Source organism: Odontesthes bonariensis, chromosome 16, assembly GCF_027942865.1.
Source record: "Odontesthes bonariensis isolate fOdoBon6 chromosome 16, fOdoBon6.hap1, whole genome shotgun sequence".
Classification (NCBI taxonomy): domain Eukaryota; kingdom Metazoa; phylum Chordata; class Actinopteri; order Atheriniformes; family Atherinopsidae; genus Odontesthes; species Odontesthes bonariensis.
The window spans coordinates 25,221,522-25,239,148 of NC_134521.1; the positions used below are offsets into that span (position 1 = coordinate 25,221,522).

The following is a 17,627-nucleotide window of genomic DNA, read 5'->3' on the forward strand; positions in this document are numbered from 1 at the left end:
GATCGGCGGAGCGGCAGCGTTGCGTTCTCAATGATTGGTTCCGCCACTCTTCATTTAGGCTACGTTATTTAGGCTTTTCAAAATAATAGTAGCCTAGTTGACAAATGAAACTTTTGAGGAGAATGTGATACGGAAAAGTTACTGCACAAATTTTAAGACCAAGATATCAAAATTCAAGACTTTTTCAAGTCTTTTTAAGGTATTATTTCCAAATTCATAAATTCAATGCTTTTAAGACTTTTTAAGACCCTGCGGGAACCCTGCAGAGGTTTCTTCCTGTTAAAAGGGAGTCGTTTCTCTCCACAGTCGCCTCAGGCACGCTCAGGACGGGAGATTGGACTGAAAAAGAAAAAGTTTTCAGTGCAATCTGTTGGTTTCCCTAGCTAGGAAATTGTTTTTGAATTGGCTCTATATTTGAATTGGCTCCATATTATTATGGAATAATTTATGAATAATTATGATTACAATGAATTGAATTCCAATTGGCTTGAATTGGACTTACTATCTAAGTTCCTTTGAAATTACATTTGTTGTATTTGGCGCTACATAAATAAAAATGAATTGAAATTGAATTGAATTGAAATCGTAACACGGCTGCGCAAAACCTCCATGACGTCATTTACACGGCGCCGAGCAACGTACAAATCCGGACCTCCTCGACCGACCAAGGAGTGGATTTCCTCTGCGAAGCCATCTCGTAGCAGTACAAACTGAAGCAGTAAAATTTGGAGTCTTGTCTTGAGTCTTGTATTTATTTACATTCTAGTCAGTCGTCGCACGGTTATGACGCTTCCAGTGACGACACTCATCGGCCAATCAGTGGCAGGCAGTCGGCTGACGTCACGTTTTAGTAACGCTTCGGGTCGCTTGGAACCAGGCCTGAGGTGGTACTGCGTGCTAGTGGAAACGCGCAATAGCGCGCCGAGCCGAAGCGAGCAAGTGGAAACGCGCCATTAGTTAAGGTTTCCTCAAAGTGTTGAGGTTTTTGTGGTTGGTGCTTCCTCAGAAAAAGAAAAGATGTTGAAAGGATCTCAAGAAGAAGTTCATTAGTGCCTAAAGCTAGTTGTGTAACCTAGCGAATGTAACTGTGATTGTATTTGATCCTGTGCATGTTTATTAAGAGGAAAGGGGCAGATGTAGAGAGGCTGAGAACACTACAGAAGCACTTTGGTAGATTTCACTATTACTATAAAACACACAATGAAATTGTTTGAGTAGTTTGCCAAATATGTGTTTGGTGTGGATTATTATTATTTGCTTTAAACGACTTGATTAGGGGTCTGTCTTAGTCAACGACTCTGTAGGGCAATGAACGTGATACAGGGAAAAAAAAACAGTCTGTTCTGGTAACACTCCTCGTAGCACCATTTGCCCAAGATGTTAAAGCATGTAAGGGTGGTTGCTTTTTGAAAAATAAAGCCACTAAGTCGGCAACAAGAAGAGAAGAAGCTGTGAGCCAGTAGAGCTCAGCTTGTTGCTGACAAACAGAGAAAAACAGGCAGGGGCGGGGCTGCACACAAAGGACATAGAGAGCATTAGATTATAACAGGATGAGTCATATTGTCTGAGTGGCTGAACCTACAGCATCATAATAACCTTTGAAGTTTTACAATAAATAATGATTATACAAGAAGAACTGTGGAAAAATGTTTGTCAACTGCTCAGTTTAGTGTCCATAAAGACTGAAGTGTGGTTTTTGGTATTTTCTCTTCCTCAAAATCATCATTATATTCACATTCTCAAATGGCCAGATGTACTGTATGTCATAGAGAATTTCTCATTTCCTGCAATTTTGTAATTAAAGTAACCTGCAAAAATAGGCAGACAGACAGCGTCTGGGTTATATCACGTTCAACAAAATTTAACATATCATGAACATAACATTGTACACATACATGATGCTAAACTTTAATTAGCCTTTTGTATCTTGGATTTATTGGGTTGAAATGCTGAATCATTGTTTTATAGTCAGACTACTTGATTGTGAAGCACAATGCAGATGAAAGTCAGTAAAGAGTCAGCTGTTTCCTTGACAACTAACATGTAAAAAAAACAAAAAGCGCCTTCACATTATGTGTGTCATCTCGATAATAGCCTGCCTGCCAGTTTGTAAACCAGAACAAGTGCCTGCTGCATTGGAATTTTCTGTCTTTTAGTGACATTTTCTTTGGTCCAGTCCCACATCATATATCAAGTTGTACAACCGTTTACTACTTAGAGCAAAACACACCCATCCATTATATGGACTGGACAGTCACCTGTGTCCCCTGTTAATAGAGCAGGCCAAGGTCAAGAGGAGAATAGCTGAGTGGTGAGACTTGGGGATGAAAGATATGCTTACAGTGCACATTACAAATTTTTTCCCTGTATGCCACTCCCTCATGCCAAAACACACTCTTTGTGGGCCATCCATCTTCACATGGCGACGATCTCAACACGCAATGAAAAGTGGCGAGCATCACTCAAAACCAGGCCAATCCCTTATTGAACATTTGGCAGCATCAGGAGGTGTTCTAGTCTTTTATATGGAATGAGTGGTGACTGTGTCATATCCCACCTTGACAGAGATGAAATGAAGCTACTTAACATGCAGAGGGCCTCAGCATGAAAAAAATCCACTCCGAGTTTTGTAAATAAAAGTATTTCTTTGGCTAGCAAAATTAAGTCCTGGTTTGTATTAGATTCCGTTTTTATTTAAGAGATGGTGACTTTCCAATTTAATAACCTAGCCTAAGGTAAGTGTAGAGATTAGAAGTGTTGAAAATTAGCTTCCTCTAGTAGATGTAAACCACAAGACAGTATGATGGCTGCTGTTAATTGTTAGGGCTTTCTGGGAGAGGAATTTTCAGCATACCACACTTAAATAATATAAAATTCTGCTGTTTAACATCAACCCTTTATACCGTGCAAAAAAGGCTTAAAATATATGTGGTGAGTTTTTGTCCAGTATAGAAACATAAAAGGAGTATTTGAACTCAAGTCATAAATGCACCTACTATGTGAATTTGATGAATAATAATAAAGAGGAAATTTATAAACAACGTTTGTAACTTATGGCCAGTTATCACATCGACTCTCTGTCGGAGAGATGTTTTGCTTGGACATCTCTTTGTAAACTTGTGATATAGTAGATTATTTTGATGGTGCTACACCACAACTGCATCGCAGGTCCAATCACCTGAAGTAGGTGGCCCCTGCTCAGTAAATTTCATATATAAAGTATATTCAACTGCAAGCAAACTGATGTTTACAACATGAAATGATTTTGACACAATGATGAATTAAAACAAAGTACTTCATCTTGAGTTGAGGTCTTCGCAGCCTACAGGCTGTTGGAGAAAACTAATGTCATTGTTGCATTTGACCATTTAACGCGTAGAATACATTTCTATCAAATAATATTCTTGATAGTAAGAGATGAAATGTATGGAAACAAATCCTCTGGAGGAGAGTTACTTTAAATAGTCAAAACAAGTATTGCACATACAGTTGTGTGGTATCTTACTTCAGGAATGAAAGGTTTTGGGTTCATGAAACAAATTGACTGGCCCTTCTCCAACACCCCTCTATTAATTGTATAGCTTTAGTTTTCAGTCACTTTGCAGACATAATCCTCCAAAATGTGTATATGTACTACATGTTTTATTATTAGAAGTTGTACTATAAGTCATTTTGAGTGATCTCACAAACTATCCAGAAATAAATGAAGTAATTTAACTTGGTTCCACCATTAAAAGCTGCAACAATTAAATAATATATAAATTAATGCATCAATTATTATAATCCAGTAATGTAAAAGACATTATTTTGAGTAACAAATATTTTTACTATGCATTTTTCATAGATGTTTGTTTTGACTTTAAAACAGCTGTGCTGTCCCCTCACTGCCACATTTCAACTTTCCTTTTAGTAATAAAAAAGATCACTTCTATGAATTTTGTTGGAGAATATATTCTGTAGTTCCTTCTAAACCAAGTTCTGTCTTATCTTCCACACACAATCTTTGCCTGCCCTCCTTCCATAGTTGTATTTTTTTAGAGTAAAGAAAGGGGTGTGTTCAAATCCGTCCACTTGCATACGTGGCTGCATGTGTTCGTTGGTCAGACAAACGAAAGCTTCATTGGGACAGCAGGTGTCAGCGAGTAATGTCGATTTTAAACCACTTGTTGCTTGTTTTGCTCTTTGTGCCACTGGCACTGAGCTCCCCTTTCTACCCGCCAACATGTTACTCTAAGATTCTGAGCATGGCAGGAGAGCTCACCCAGATGGCTGCAGATTTGAAGAGGGACCCTGAAACTGTAAGTCTGCTGCTGCGTCGTTACTTTGACTTCTGGTCTACATGAAGTTGATTTTAAAACTAGCTTCACCATTTTTTTAAATTCACGGCAAATTTTTTTCTTTTCATCCAGAGTGACTGCATGGTACACATGCCAGATCTTCATCTCGATGTCCATGTAAGATGACTTTAAATTCTCTTTAAAGATAAGATGTGAAAGTTTGCAAAGCTGGAAAAAAACATAAAGCAACCAAACAAGGTTTTTAGAAGAACAGATTGTGTTTTAAATTCTTTTTTTAGAAGCTCTGCACTTTGTCAGCTTTTCGGTCGACTGTCACTCACACTCTGCTTTGAGTTCTCTGGCTGTTGTTGGACTTTCTTCTGTGGTGTTTTGACTGCAAACCTCAGCTGCTGTAAATCCTGCACAGAGACACTAAATTGCTATTCATGACAGAATGCTTGTGTGATGCAAAAAATGAGGACCTACATCTCCTTGGTGGAGGGCCTGAGGCAGCGCCGGTGTGCTTACACTAGAGAAGTGAGGAAGCTGGGGGTCACTCTGAGACAGCTCTTCATCTTCATGTCGCAGAAATGTCACGGGGTAAGACAAGACTAACTGCCTAAATGATCATCTGAGTTCATTTCTGATGGGTGTTTTGGAAGTTCAGTGGCTGCTTGTTCCATCCCTATTTGTGTTTTTCTGACTGGAGGCTGGCCAAGTTGCTATTGTTGCAGTTTTTATTGTAATTCAGTGACAGCTCCAATGAGTCTCCTAACCATTTCTTGTGAGCAGAAAAACAACCATTATTGCCAGCTGCAGTTGAAGACTGTGGGGTTAGTCTCTAATTGGAGAGATGAGCACCACAATGGATGAGATCTAAATGGATGAGCACCACAGCAAGAGTCTGGCCAGCCCACAGGGAGCAAAGCGCAAAAGGAATGAGCAAAAGCAACTGTAGCTTCGAAATAAAACACTTACAAATGTACCATTCTAGGTAAATTGAGGTAAGTAAAAAAAGCCTAAAGTGTCTTCTAAATTAGATGGGCTATTTATCAGCTGATCAGGTAATTAGCATTCTATTTGAATATCAATAATAATTAAGCCTGTAAAACCCCTGGCAAAAAAATATGGAATAATCAGTTTTGGCCAATTCAGCTGTTTTATTTGCCAAGAAAAAAAAAATACAGAGCAAAACACTTTTTATTTTATAGCTGAGCCATCTGGCTTTGTAAAACGTATCGCCAAAGAATTATAGAAAAACCGTTTTGATTCAAGACACATTCTCTTATTTTCAAGACAAGTAGAGAAAAAGGTCTTGGAATCATCTTGTAATTTGAGTTACTAAAACAAATTCCTGCACACCTTTAAATCTGCAAAGCTAAATCTGTAGCTAAAAGAGAGTGCTTGCAGAACTTATAGAGCTTTTACAAGTGGGACAAGGACGTTTGTTTTCTCCAATGAAACATACAAAGATGACTGCCTTAAGTAAAGAAGCAAATTTCCACAATCACTGATGATATTAAAGCACTAGAGGATGTGGCAGTCATTGCCTCTACTCTAAATGAACAGGTCAATGTTCCAACATTCCAACATTCCAACATAAAATTCCAATTTTAGACTCTTCTCTCATTCCATGAATCAGGAGGGAGGTTTGGTGATGCTAAGGCCATTTTACAGGATGAAAATGCATCTTGCACAGAGCAAAGGCTGTTCAGTGTTTTGTTTAATAGGTTTGTGTTACATCTGTGATTTTTCTTTTCTTTTTTTCCCTATAAAATGAAACAGCTGAATCAACATCCTCCAAGCGAGATGATTGGATATTTTTTTGCCAGTGGTTGTATTTTTGTTGCCGGGCCACACTCCTATCACTGCAGCCTGAAATGAAGCAAAGAAAAGGACAACAGAGAGGCTGCAGCATAATGGGTCGCCCAGAATGGGTCGCCCAGATTGGGTCACTCTGAATGGGTCGCTCAGATTGGGTCGCTCAGATTGGGTCGCTCAGATTGGGTCGCTCGGATTGGGTCGCTCGGAATGGGTCGCTCAGATTGGGTCGCTCGGAATGGGTCGCTCAGATTGGGTCGCTCAGATTGGGTCGCTCAGATTGGGTCGCTCGGAATGGGCGCCTCGACTTGGTCGCCCGGAATGGGTCGCTCAGATTGGGTCGCCCAGATTGGGTGTCCCGGACTAGGTTGCCCAGAATGGGTTGCTCAGAATGGATCGCCCGGACTGGGTCGCCCAGAATGGGTTGCTCGGAATGGGTCGCCCGGACTAGGTTGCCCAGAATGGGTTGCTCAGAATGGGTCGCCCGGACTAGGTCGCCCAGAATGGGTTGCTCGGAATGGGTCGCCCGGACTGGGTCGCCCAGAATGGGTCGCTCAGTGCGTGATTAGACAGGATTGAGCAGGGTTTATGATGCAGATTATTTAAACCAGAGCCGTTTATAGAGATACGGCTCTGATTTAAACCATGCTCTGTGGATGTTTAATTCTGTTCACCTGACCTGAAGTCAGGCACAACTGAGACTGCAGACAGTGTCCTGCAACCAACTGACATGACGTGTCTGCCCAGACTAGACCAGGCTGTAAGAAAGTCAGCTTCATGTCTGACTAAGGTCAATTATAGAGGAAATACAGTGAATGGAATGTGACTGCAAGTGTGTCATATAGATAACCTTCTGCTTAAACACAGTGAATCAATACGAAATACAAAAATACAAACAAAAACAATACTAAAAGTTGACTCTTGGCTCACAAATGTTTTTTGCTGTGTTTTGTCTTGATAGGACTTGGTGTTCACAATCTATGACTGTGCTGCACTGGAGCGTTAAGATACTGGAGGCTGATGATAACATTAACACCTTTTTAAGGAGTGTGTAAAGAAAACCAACATGAAGAGGTTGCTTGAAATGCATTAAAGTTACTTCTGCTTTTTGAGGTAATCTATCCTCTGCTGTCCTCTGAAAAATACAAAAGAATTCCCAAAAAGTGGTATTTCTATTCTTCTTATTGTTTGTCTTCTTTGCCGCAACACCCCAAAACAGCCACGAAATGATACAACAGTTGATTCAAGGTGAGATTGTAAGTTGTAACCTACAAGACGATCCCCAAATAAATTTTGTCTAAACAGTATGGAGAATCATTAGGAATATGACATTTCCAAGACATATTAAAGAGCTTTACTTCTAATAATCTGCCTCCCAAGCAACATATGTGATGTGACTTTTGGCAAATATTGTGTGTAAGTCAGTGGATGCGTGTCAAAGGTATCTTATGTGTAAGTAAACTGTAAACTGGGCAGCTTTAAAGAGCCAAGGATGATCCACAGCAGATATCTTCATTTTTACCATTGTGGGTGTATTAAAATGCATTTGTTCAACTCAAGTGACAAAGTAAACCAAAAATGTGAGCCAACAGAAGCAGCTAAGTATTACTCAGCAAGAGGTGCTTTTTTGACTGTGACATGTCAAAATGTGAAAAGGGTCTTCAGGCAGTTCTGAGTGTTGTTACTCATCATGGATCAAAATTACCAACTTACTCAACAAACTTCTAAAAATCTCCAGAGGAGGGGAAAGTGTTTCATGCTAACACTCCGGATCTTTGAGCTGTTGTCGTGGATGACAAACAAAGTAAACGTGTGCAATAGTGGCAGGTCATAAGACAAGTGGAAACCTCTGTGGGCTTGCACAGACTTGCATGAGCTTGCTTCCTCACTGTAGGCTATTGCCACTGTGGGATTTACAGGACATGTCACGAAACTATTAATGACCTAATAAGAACGCAAACAGACAACAAATGACATTCTGTGGGCTTTGTATTATGTTTCGGCAAACAAGATGACTAACATGGACAGAATACAATAAAAGGCTGTCTCATTAAAGTAAAACAGCAGAGCTGAAGGTGAAACACAACAGCTCATTTAAACAGTGAGGTGCTTAACTGGTGACAAAGCAAAGCATGACATCATCCTACTGTCACCAGTCTTCACGCCCATTATTGATGACTCAGCAGTTAATTAGTCAGCTAATCTTTCCTTAGAGATAATAGATTAAGCTCCCTGAGTCTTTTTCTGAATTTCTTTATGCGCTCTGAAGGGAAATGTTGCCTGAATTCACTGCCTCGTGTGTGAATGCCACAATTCATTTTGATGTCAGCAATCATTTCTACCCAAAATAATGGATCGGAGCTAACCTTTAGTCTTTAAACTTTTTATAATGCAGGTTATTGAAACGGCAGGGTCAAAGACTAATGCGATAATCGATATAGGAAGAGTAAGAACAGTTAAAATAATGAAATAGCATGTAGAATGTGGGGAGGATTGATTGATGATGACTGCTGTGTTAGACAGGTGAGCGTGAAGGGATGAGGAAATACAACTCAACTCTGAGTTTATGGAGGTCTAACCTTCACCTCGCTGATATGAGGGGATTCAACAGTCACAGATGCATTTCAGTTAATATAAAGGCATTGTTGAAGTGAAGTGAAGTTAGATCACTTCAGGAATCAGGAATGAATGAAATAAGCACTTTGAAAGGTGTTTTAACAAACCAGGCCAGTTTAATATACGACTGTGAAATTGGGACTGAAAGAGGAATCAGTGCCAACAGCCCATAGCCAAAGCATCCAAGCCAGGCTTAGCTTGTTAAAGTAATACATACAGTATAGAATCCCGAACAGCTCAGCATATCAGGGAATTTAGTCTCAAACCCCTCAGGAATCTACAGGGAAGTTGAAAATGAAGAGGAGAACTGCAATTCAGCACACCATCAAACCAAAGCACACATAAAAACCAGCACAGAAGTGGCTTCACCAAAAGAGGATCGATGTTCAGCAATCTGTGGGGTGATTTAGAGAAGGCTGCACAGAGAAGATCCTCTCACAACGACTGTAAAACTTTAAAGTAAAAGTTGTGAAAGTACTGATGCCATTCAGCATTTTTACATTTGAAAAGCCCACCATTTTAACTGGGATGTCCAGGCATTCTACATCCACTATATATTATTACTTTTTTGTTGTTGTTGTGCTAGTCCCTCCTTTATTTTAAGAGGACAATAAGATTCACTAAAGGACAACTATCCATCATCAGTAAGCTGACAATGTACAGGCCTGTAATATAACCATTTTTAGTCATTTAAACAATGGCTACTTTATTATTCTATTATTCATTCAATCTACAGATTGCCATTAAATGCCAATCACTGTTGCTCTGGGGCAGAAGGTGACCAACAGTCCAATACCCAGAGACATTTAGTTCATCATGATACAAAACATAGAAGCAGCAAAGCGTCAAATCTGAGAAGCTGAAGAGTGAAAATGTTTTTAAAAATAAATGACTTAAAGCGCTTAAACATCGATCAGAATTACTAAGCGGTTGATCGCAAGCCACATAATCGCTGACAATACCCAGAGATGGTCTGTTTTTCATTTGCAAAAAGTCGCTTTGTCTAAACCAGGGATGTCCAAAGTCGGTCCTCGAGGGCCGCTATCCTGCAGGTTTTTAGATGTTGCCCTGCTTCAACACACCTGATTCAGATCAAGACATCATTAACAGGCTTGTACAGAACTTAACAATCTGTTGAGAGATCCTTTTAATCTGAATCAGGTGTGTTGAAGCAGGGCAACATCTAAAACCGACTTTGGACATCCCTGCTCTAAACCGTCAGCAGGTTCGTTGAGTCAACTGCTCCACCAGGGGGCGCTGTAGCGCTGCCTGTGCGGGTGAAGCGAGGAGTTGACGTTGAATGTTCATTATTTGAGGATTTTCATCCAGCTGAACTGTGACAAAATATTAATTTTTACATCTCATTCATTATTTTGTTTTTTTTTCATAAAAACAAACAAACTAACTATCTGACTAACAAACTAAAAAGACCAAAGTAAACAGCACCGAGTAGCACAGTGCTGTAGGGTGAAAATGAGCAGCAGAACGGTCTCATCTAGTAAAAAAGAAGAAGATTAATCTCCACACATCAGGTGCCTGAGCAGGGCTCTCCCAGCAGATGGGCTGATGGGACAGCTGTCGGCCTCGCGGGAGAGGAGGACCCGCCCAGCCGCAACCCGGACATGGAGTCCTGACGCCGCACTCGCGCTATAATGACGACGACTTGAGGGACTACATTTCCATGACGGCGCTGACAGGACTGTTGAGTAATAAGGTGGGGCCTTTTTCGCGCAATTTGAATCAACAAAGTTGGCCAGCCACACAGAGGCTCGAGCTCCATCTGTGTGTGCGCGCGCGGCGGCAGGTGGTCACACCGTTCTGCTCTTCAACCGCAGCTTGGGAGGCGGATTCCGACGCGTTTTCACCTTAGAGAACAACAGACCCGGGACTGAAATGGATGGAGTAGAACAACTTTTCTGACAGAAAAAAAAGAAGAAAGCTCGGTTTTATTTCTTGGTCTGAAAGCGAGCGGAAAGTGAAGAGAGAGACTTCTTGACGGAGCTGCGCGTCCCTCCGAGCGTGATGTTCTCGGCGTAAAGATCCGAGCCTGCGGATCGTTTTCTTTCTTTCTTATTTTTTTCCCCCTTATTGAGTTGTAGCTACCGCACTGCAAATAATGGCATTCGCAAGATTCAGTAAAATTCTCCGTTTGCCGACGATTGAAATCAAAAAGAAAGTCAAGCAGTATGAGCACGTCCACCGGGACATCAACCCCAACGACCTGTGGGAAATAGTTGGAGAGCTTGGCGACGGTGCGTTTGGGAAGGTCTACAAGGTGAGTGTGATTGAGGGGACACACAGGGCACCTGTGGGCAGACCAGGCTCCGTCCAGATGAACCTCTTTCTAACAACATGTTCTCATCCCACTAAAGCTGTGTCAATAAGTTCCTCTTTCCTCTCACAAAGTGTATGTTTCATGATGTTGACCACATCTCATACCTTTCGCTGTCAGGTTTGTGTCTTGTGCTTTTTGGGGTGTGGTGTCACACTACCCATGACTTGGTGGACTGCTGCTGACATATGACAGATGACTGAAATATGCTGCTGGTCCAGGGTTCAGCTGTGACTCTCAGCTTTGGTTGAAGTGGAACAGTTACTCCATTCAAAGCAAACCAGCTGATGAAGATGGAGGAGACTTTAGAGAAAGAAAGCACTCGTCTAAAGTTTGATACTGTTCACTTCCTCTTCTTGTTCACTTGTTTACCGTGGCTGTGACTCCAGTATGAAGTCAGGCGGGCCCCATGGGCAGAGAAAGCCCTTTCAGTTCGTTGCAAACCTCAGCAGAAGCAGCAGGAGGAGGATTCTGGCTCAGAGGAGATGTTTAATCTGGATGTGCTGGCCGGTCAGGGCACAGACCCTCTGTGTCTGCACGGCCCACTGGAGCACACTGGAGCACACTGGGCCTCTTTGACGTGTTGCGAGCTGCGGTGGAAAAGAAGTGATGCTTTTAGTGGAATTCTGCCCCGGTCAGAAAACGCAGTTCTTTTAAGAGCAGCTTGTTTTCCCTGGAAAGCGTGCACACACTGGGGGGAAGATGGGAGGAAAGGTGAATGTTGAAAGTTCACCGTTTGAAGCGCACAAAATCCTGCATCCATGTTTGATGTTTGAGTGGGTGGTTTGCTCGAGAAGGGTTTCACACTGGCAACTGTCTGAATGTTTTAGTTAAATTCTGTCTTTAGAGTTTGGGAAGCACGTGAGACTGTCTGTGGAGCTTTTTGATGATTAATGAAAGTCCTTACACTTTGCTTCCACGAAGCTGAGAAACTGCCTTTGGAATAGGACTTCATAGGACACCTTTTGAAATTCTGAGTGCGGGAGCATTTGCAGTTTAAAAAAAAAGAAACTAAAGGCACAAATGGGCTGATGTATTTAGGAAGATTAAGTGCCTCTTTGGTAGCAGACAGGCTCTCTGAAATGCAGTGTGTCCCCACTATGTTTGCCTTTTCCCTTTCAAATAGCAAGCCTGCGCTTTGGCCTGGGTTTCCTCTCCTTGAGTGGGCTGTGGGAGGACAGATCCACACCTGTAGCTGTCAGATGGAGGAGTGGGAGTGGGGAGCTGCTAATGGCCAAGGGAGGAAGTCGTGGGACAGACACTGCATCGCAGGGGCCAATGACTTTCTCTCACAGCTCCCAAAGCTCAGCATAATCAGCTCGTGTGTGGGAGGGAATGGCCTCTGGTGGTGAAGCGCACATGTTTTCCGTAGTTAGACTTTGAGAGAGGAGGCTCAGTTTTCTGTCGGGGGCAGGTGTGGGAGAAAAGCCAGTTGTGGATGTGTGATAGGCAGCAGGAGGGTGAGGCAGATCTAGGACAAAAGTACAGTTTAAAAACTTGCTTGCGTGTGGAAACAAACTCTGCGTTCTGTTGACAGATTAAAGCACTGTGATGAATTCAGTAGGTTGCACAGGGATGATTTAAAACTGCCTCACCAATGTGAACTGCATTTTCGTAAAGCGAAAAACATCACATCTCACAGACTACTGAAACAAATTCTTAGTAGTATACATTGCTCTCTGGTTGAGCTGTGAAACCCTTCTTTAAGAGCCACGAATCTTCACAAACCGATGGTCAACAACATCCTCTGGTATTTCCAATCACATTTGAGGAGCAGTGGCTGCACACGTGTGCTTATGAGCTCATCCCGCAATCCTTAAGACGCTGTCACGGCGCCTTTTCCTTTGAAATAAAACAAAAGTTTGCTCATCTGTGCAATTTGTCTGTTTATTACCAACTCCTTTATTTATCAGTAATCCAGACAAGAGGGGAAAAACTACGAAAAGCTTTTAAGCACTATTCCTTTTAGTGCCACTGCTCCTGCTTTCAGTTGGGGCTGTCGGTGTCGTTATGCAGATATGTTTTCCTTTGAGACGCCCGGTACGGTATTTATTAGCATCGGTTTAAGAATTTGAGTCTGTTGTCAAACTGTTTCTTCGTCCAATGCGAATGCGAGGTCGGCAAAGTGAATTTTCCAGAGGTTCGTGCTTGCATTAGTAGAATTCCAGGTGGAAGCTTAATGCAACAGTGGAAGTGGGGTTTGTATCAGGAGTTGTCTCAGCATGGATAGGAGTATATGCAGTGATATGTTGAGCAGTGGTCGGAGAAGTCGGTGCGAGTTGCACGAGTAGTTTCAACAGTTACGTGGTGGAGGTGACTGGAATACCAGTTTTACTAGAGTTGCGGTGGTTGAATGACACCACGAGAGTTGGAAGGAATGTGGTTGTAGTACTGCTAGTTTCTTTTTTGTCCTTGGTCAGTGCAATCACACCACTTCCTGTTTTCATGCCTGAACTCCAGCTCGACTAAAGGAGGATGTCGTCTCCTCAAAATAAACTTATCGACCAAAATAAAGGAGAAGAGATTTCAGCCACTGTCCCTGCCTTCAAAGTATTTAAACTCAACCTGCTGACGGAGTGTCGCCCCAGCCCTGTGTAACTTTGGTCCAGGCAGGGGAGGAATGCCCCGTCACAAAGCACACGTTTTTACTCTGCTTTGCACGCTTGTGTCACATTCACACACTTGCTTTTTATGTGCAAATGTTTTCATACTGATTTTAGATGTAATTAAAGCCTGATGTCAAACATTTATACACGGTCACCTGGGTGACTGCATGGACAAATCTAGTAGAATGATAACCCTAAAACTGAGTTTAATGAGAGTACTAGGCACTTTTGACTGAATTCACTTTGCTGGACTCCTGCTAAATGAAAGATCTGTCTCATGGAAACCACTTGCAGTAACTCCCTCATAGTTCCAATAACTACAGGAGAATGTTGCACTGTTCTTACAAGCAGAGTTTGATAGAAGGGTGTCTTACTTTTGTCTGTCTCTGCATGTTCACACTTGCTTGAAAGCGTGTGTCTGCAACTGAGGGCATGAAACATAGGAGTTGTATGCTTCCTCTGACTAATTAATGAGCCACGTGCCACTGAGCACATTGCCCTGCTGCTGCTGCTGCTGCTGGTGAAACGTTTCCATAGACACATGCAGGCTGTGAGGATGCGCTCCGTCAAATTCCCATTGTCCCTTTTGGTCTTGAGGCGTAAAAAGACGGTGTGCCGAACCTGAACTTGAATGGTCTTGTGTTGTCAGTTGGCTCCTGCACAAGTGTTTTACATGGAAGCTCTGTTTGTTCAGACACTCTGAAGAAAAGTGTTTTAAGTGCCTAAATTTGAAGATTTTACTCCAATGTCTGCATGACAACTTTTTATTTTTGTGGCATTGTGAAGAGAGAGAGGGGAAAAAAAAAAGAAGCTGTTACAAGGTGGACTAAATGTGTTTTGATATTTTCCAGTTACAGATGGTGGAAAAGCAGTGTCCATGGTTTAGGTTTAGGGAAATCTGTTCAAACTTAATTCATGCACATCAAGTTTTTGAGTCAAAAGTGTTGTGGTTATCTGGTTTAGACTGTCGGGTTATTACAGACAGTGGGACTAGTGAAAGTCTTACTCAAAAATCACCTCAAATACAACCATCCTCCACTGTCAAGTCAAAGAGAAACACTGAGTTGGTGAGTGGGTGGGGCGCCGGTTTCAACATGCTCTTTCAGAAAGAAAGCCACAAGGTTTATGAGAAATGCAATGCGAGACTTTAGAGTATGGCGGCGTCGTAATGATCTGTTCACATGTATTCAGTGTGAATGTTGTGACTGCTCCTCCAAGCCTGGGTCTTTCCTGGGTCTAATCTCAGGGCGCAGCTGAGCCCACGCTGACTGATAAGAGCCCAGCTGAGTGGGTGGGGGCTCAGCTGGGGGGGGAGTCCCCGTCATCCTGGTGGTCACGTTGATACTCGCACTGCGAGTCTGAGACAAAGCGAAGGTTACAGAGTCACAGTAGAAGTTGTAAAGCTTTTCAGTCCCGTGTCAGACAGCTAAAAGATACGCTGCCGTACAGGAGGTTCTGGTTTTTGTTGGGACATTTTCATCAGCTTGTTTTTTTTTTTTTTTTTTTTTTTTTTTTTAACCACTTTACCATCAGCGTGTGAGATAGCTTTCCTGAATAATCTGGAGGTTTGCACACTCCTGCTACATAACGATACTGCAGCACTGCAGTCAGTTGTAGCTTGCTTTGTGTCGGCTGTTGTCAGGAAGTTCTGCTCATCTGTCAGGAGGCTCGTGGTTTTGAAAGCACTGCGTGTGTGTGTGTGTGTGTGTGTGTGTGTATGTGTATGATTAATTGGAGTGATCATCATCATTTCCTGCCTCAGTGACCTGCTTTGCTTTAGTGACTTGTTGCTTCAAGGTTGAGTGTGGGACATTTTGCAATGTTGATCAAAACTTTCACATCCTGAAGAGACTGGTTGCTTAATCTGAGGGTGTGTGTCTAGTGTGAGTTTGAGTCTCACTCTGTTAGATTCTTCCCACCCAGTCGGCCTTTTAGCTTTGAGCCGTAGGAGTCCAAATCTGAATGCTGAAAGTACCCACTGAAGCGTGTCTCACTTTGTCCATTTTTAAGGTTGAAGTTAGTCATAAGATCAGGTGTGAAGTATGCATTTCCAGGGGAAAGTTAACTGGTAGCTCTGAAGCCAAAATGTAACTTATTAGTCACGTCCCAGCACACTGTCCTAATGCCCTGCCCTAATCTAGTTGATAGTTCCTCTTAAAAACATGTTAGTTAGTAGATTTGAACAATGTAAGCAAGCTTTGCAGTATGTACCAAATGTGCAGAGCTGAAAAGTTCTGCTAGCTAAGTTCTTTTCGGTTTTGGTGAGTGACGCAATCAGTCGTCTGTAAAAAGCCTGATCCTATCCTACATGCTCAAAGGGGAGTAGAGCTCTTAAGTTTGCATGTAGACATACTGGATGATGGTTAAAAGAATGAAATTCAAGTTGTCAATTGATATTTCTGACACCCTGAGACGCATTATGTTATTAAATAAGTTACCATGCTTTCCAAAATGATGTTACTGCATTAAAAGTCCCTCTTTCAGTTCTAATGAACTAACTCGGTGACCACGCATAATTCCTTTGACACAAGCTTGTTTTATATAACATTACTGTCTGTTACTGTATTATATTTGGCTGATCTGAAGCTGTTGAAGAGCATCGCGTAAGTGAAAGCAGCCGGATTCCATTTTTGCCCCAGAAGTGCAGCTGAGAGAGAGATGTGACTTTTTTTTTATCAGCTCTGGTATAAGACATTTTGTACATTGCCCAGGAGGCAAAATCCAAAGAAGGAAAACCTCTTTTCTCTCAAGCTCATAAAGCTTCATTGCTGTAGGCAAGCAATAACTTAAGTGTGACTCAGATTATCATTTTAACGTTTTGATAATTCAATCTTTCTCCAACATGGAGCCGAAAGCTCACATAAGATGTTAGGGTTCTGTAGCTCTTTGAATGGACCCCACTGAATCTATAGTGGACAGAAAAACAAAACAGAAAAGTGAGTCACCCCTGTCTTCAAAAGTAATGACACCTTCAAGTATTTAGAAACCTGACTATAACCGCCGCCGCTATCAGCACCACGTGACACAGCCATAATGGACCAAAACAAGCAGGTGATCTTTAAATGGCTAATCTCCCGCTAAAAAGCGATTCAGTAATCTGCATACGGCTATTTAACGTGCTCTCCCTGCTGATCTGGATGAGAGGTCATCACTTCTACAGGAGTCTGCCGCCAGATGTTACAGAGGTGCTGTGAGACACATTCCTGCTCTCGGACATGTGGGGAGAGCCTTCAGAGGAGAGGTGGTTTCCAGGTTTATGATGGCGAGCAAAGGTCCAACATGCTCACATTAATCTCCCTGAAGGGAGTCATGTGTTTATTGCAGACGGCATAACGCAGCACGAAGGCTGAAAAAGGCACAGCGGCGCGTGTTGTGCTCATTCAACCTGGAGGTGACTGACCTCTGATCGGTCACATGAAGTCATCTGGTCCGTTGACACAATGATTTATTCATTTAGATTCAGACTCCTCTGAATGAACAAATAGAAGTTCAAGTTGAAACAGGAGATGATTACAGTATTCTTTTGATATTTTAGGTTATTTTTTTTTTTTTTTTAGGTTTGCTGTCTTAGCTGGAGTTGGATCCGAGGGTGCTCTCTTAAGCCAACACACCCACAGTAATCATTAATAACTTTGTCAACATTGTTACAGTGTTGCACGTTATTATTTCCCAGCTAGATTGATTATGTGAAGAGCTTGTGCACACGAATGGTAAAGTGTGTGTGTGTGTGTGTGTGTATATACTCGGTCAGCAACTAGAATATATTTATCTGCTGACACATGATCCAGCAACATGTGCTTTTGCAGGTAACCATTTCTAAAGCTGCCAACAGACGGTTCCTGAAAAAGCGATGAACACGAGTTAGAGATTGTAAATAAGGCAAACTGCTAATTTTGAATTTGATGCCAGTATCACGTTAAAAAAAAACAGAAAAAAACAATGTGACAGTCCCTACAAAAGACCACAGTCTGAGAC

General features: G+C 42.0%; 2 protein-coding genes across 2 annotated transcripts in view; both read left to right on the forward strand.

Moving 5' to 3' along the window:
• Positions 1–4,145: 4,145 nt before the first annotated feature.
• cytl1 (cytokine like 1) lies at positions 4,146–7,104 on the forward strand. Its single transcript, XM_075487087.1, has 4 exons — positions 4,146–4,298; positions 4,410–4,454; positions 4,731–4,877; positions 7,060–7,104. The coding sequence occupies exons 1-4, from the start codon at positions 4,146–4,148 to the stop codon at positions 7,102–7,104; spliced, it is 390 nt and encodes a 129-aa protein (XP_075343202.1).
• A 3,288-nt stretch (positions 7,105–10,392) lies between these two features.
• stk10 (serine/threonine kinase 10) overlaps positions 10,393–17,627 on the forward strand; it is a 37,505-nt gene continuing 30,270 nt past the window's right edge. The window contains exon 1 of the mRNA XM_075486693.1: positions 10,393–10,989. Within this exon, the coding sequence (XP_075342808.1) occupies positions 10,831–10,989 (159 nt within the window). The 5' untranslated portion in view covers positions 10,393–10,830. The remainder of the gene's footprint in view (positions 10,990–17,627) is intronic.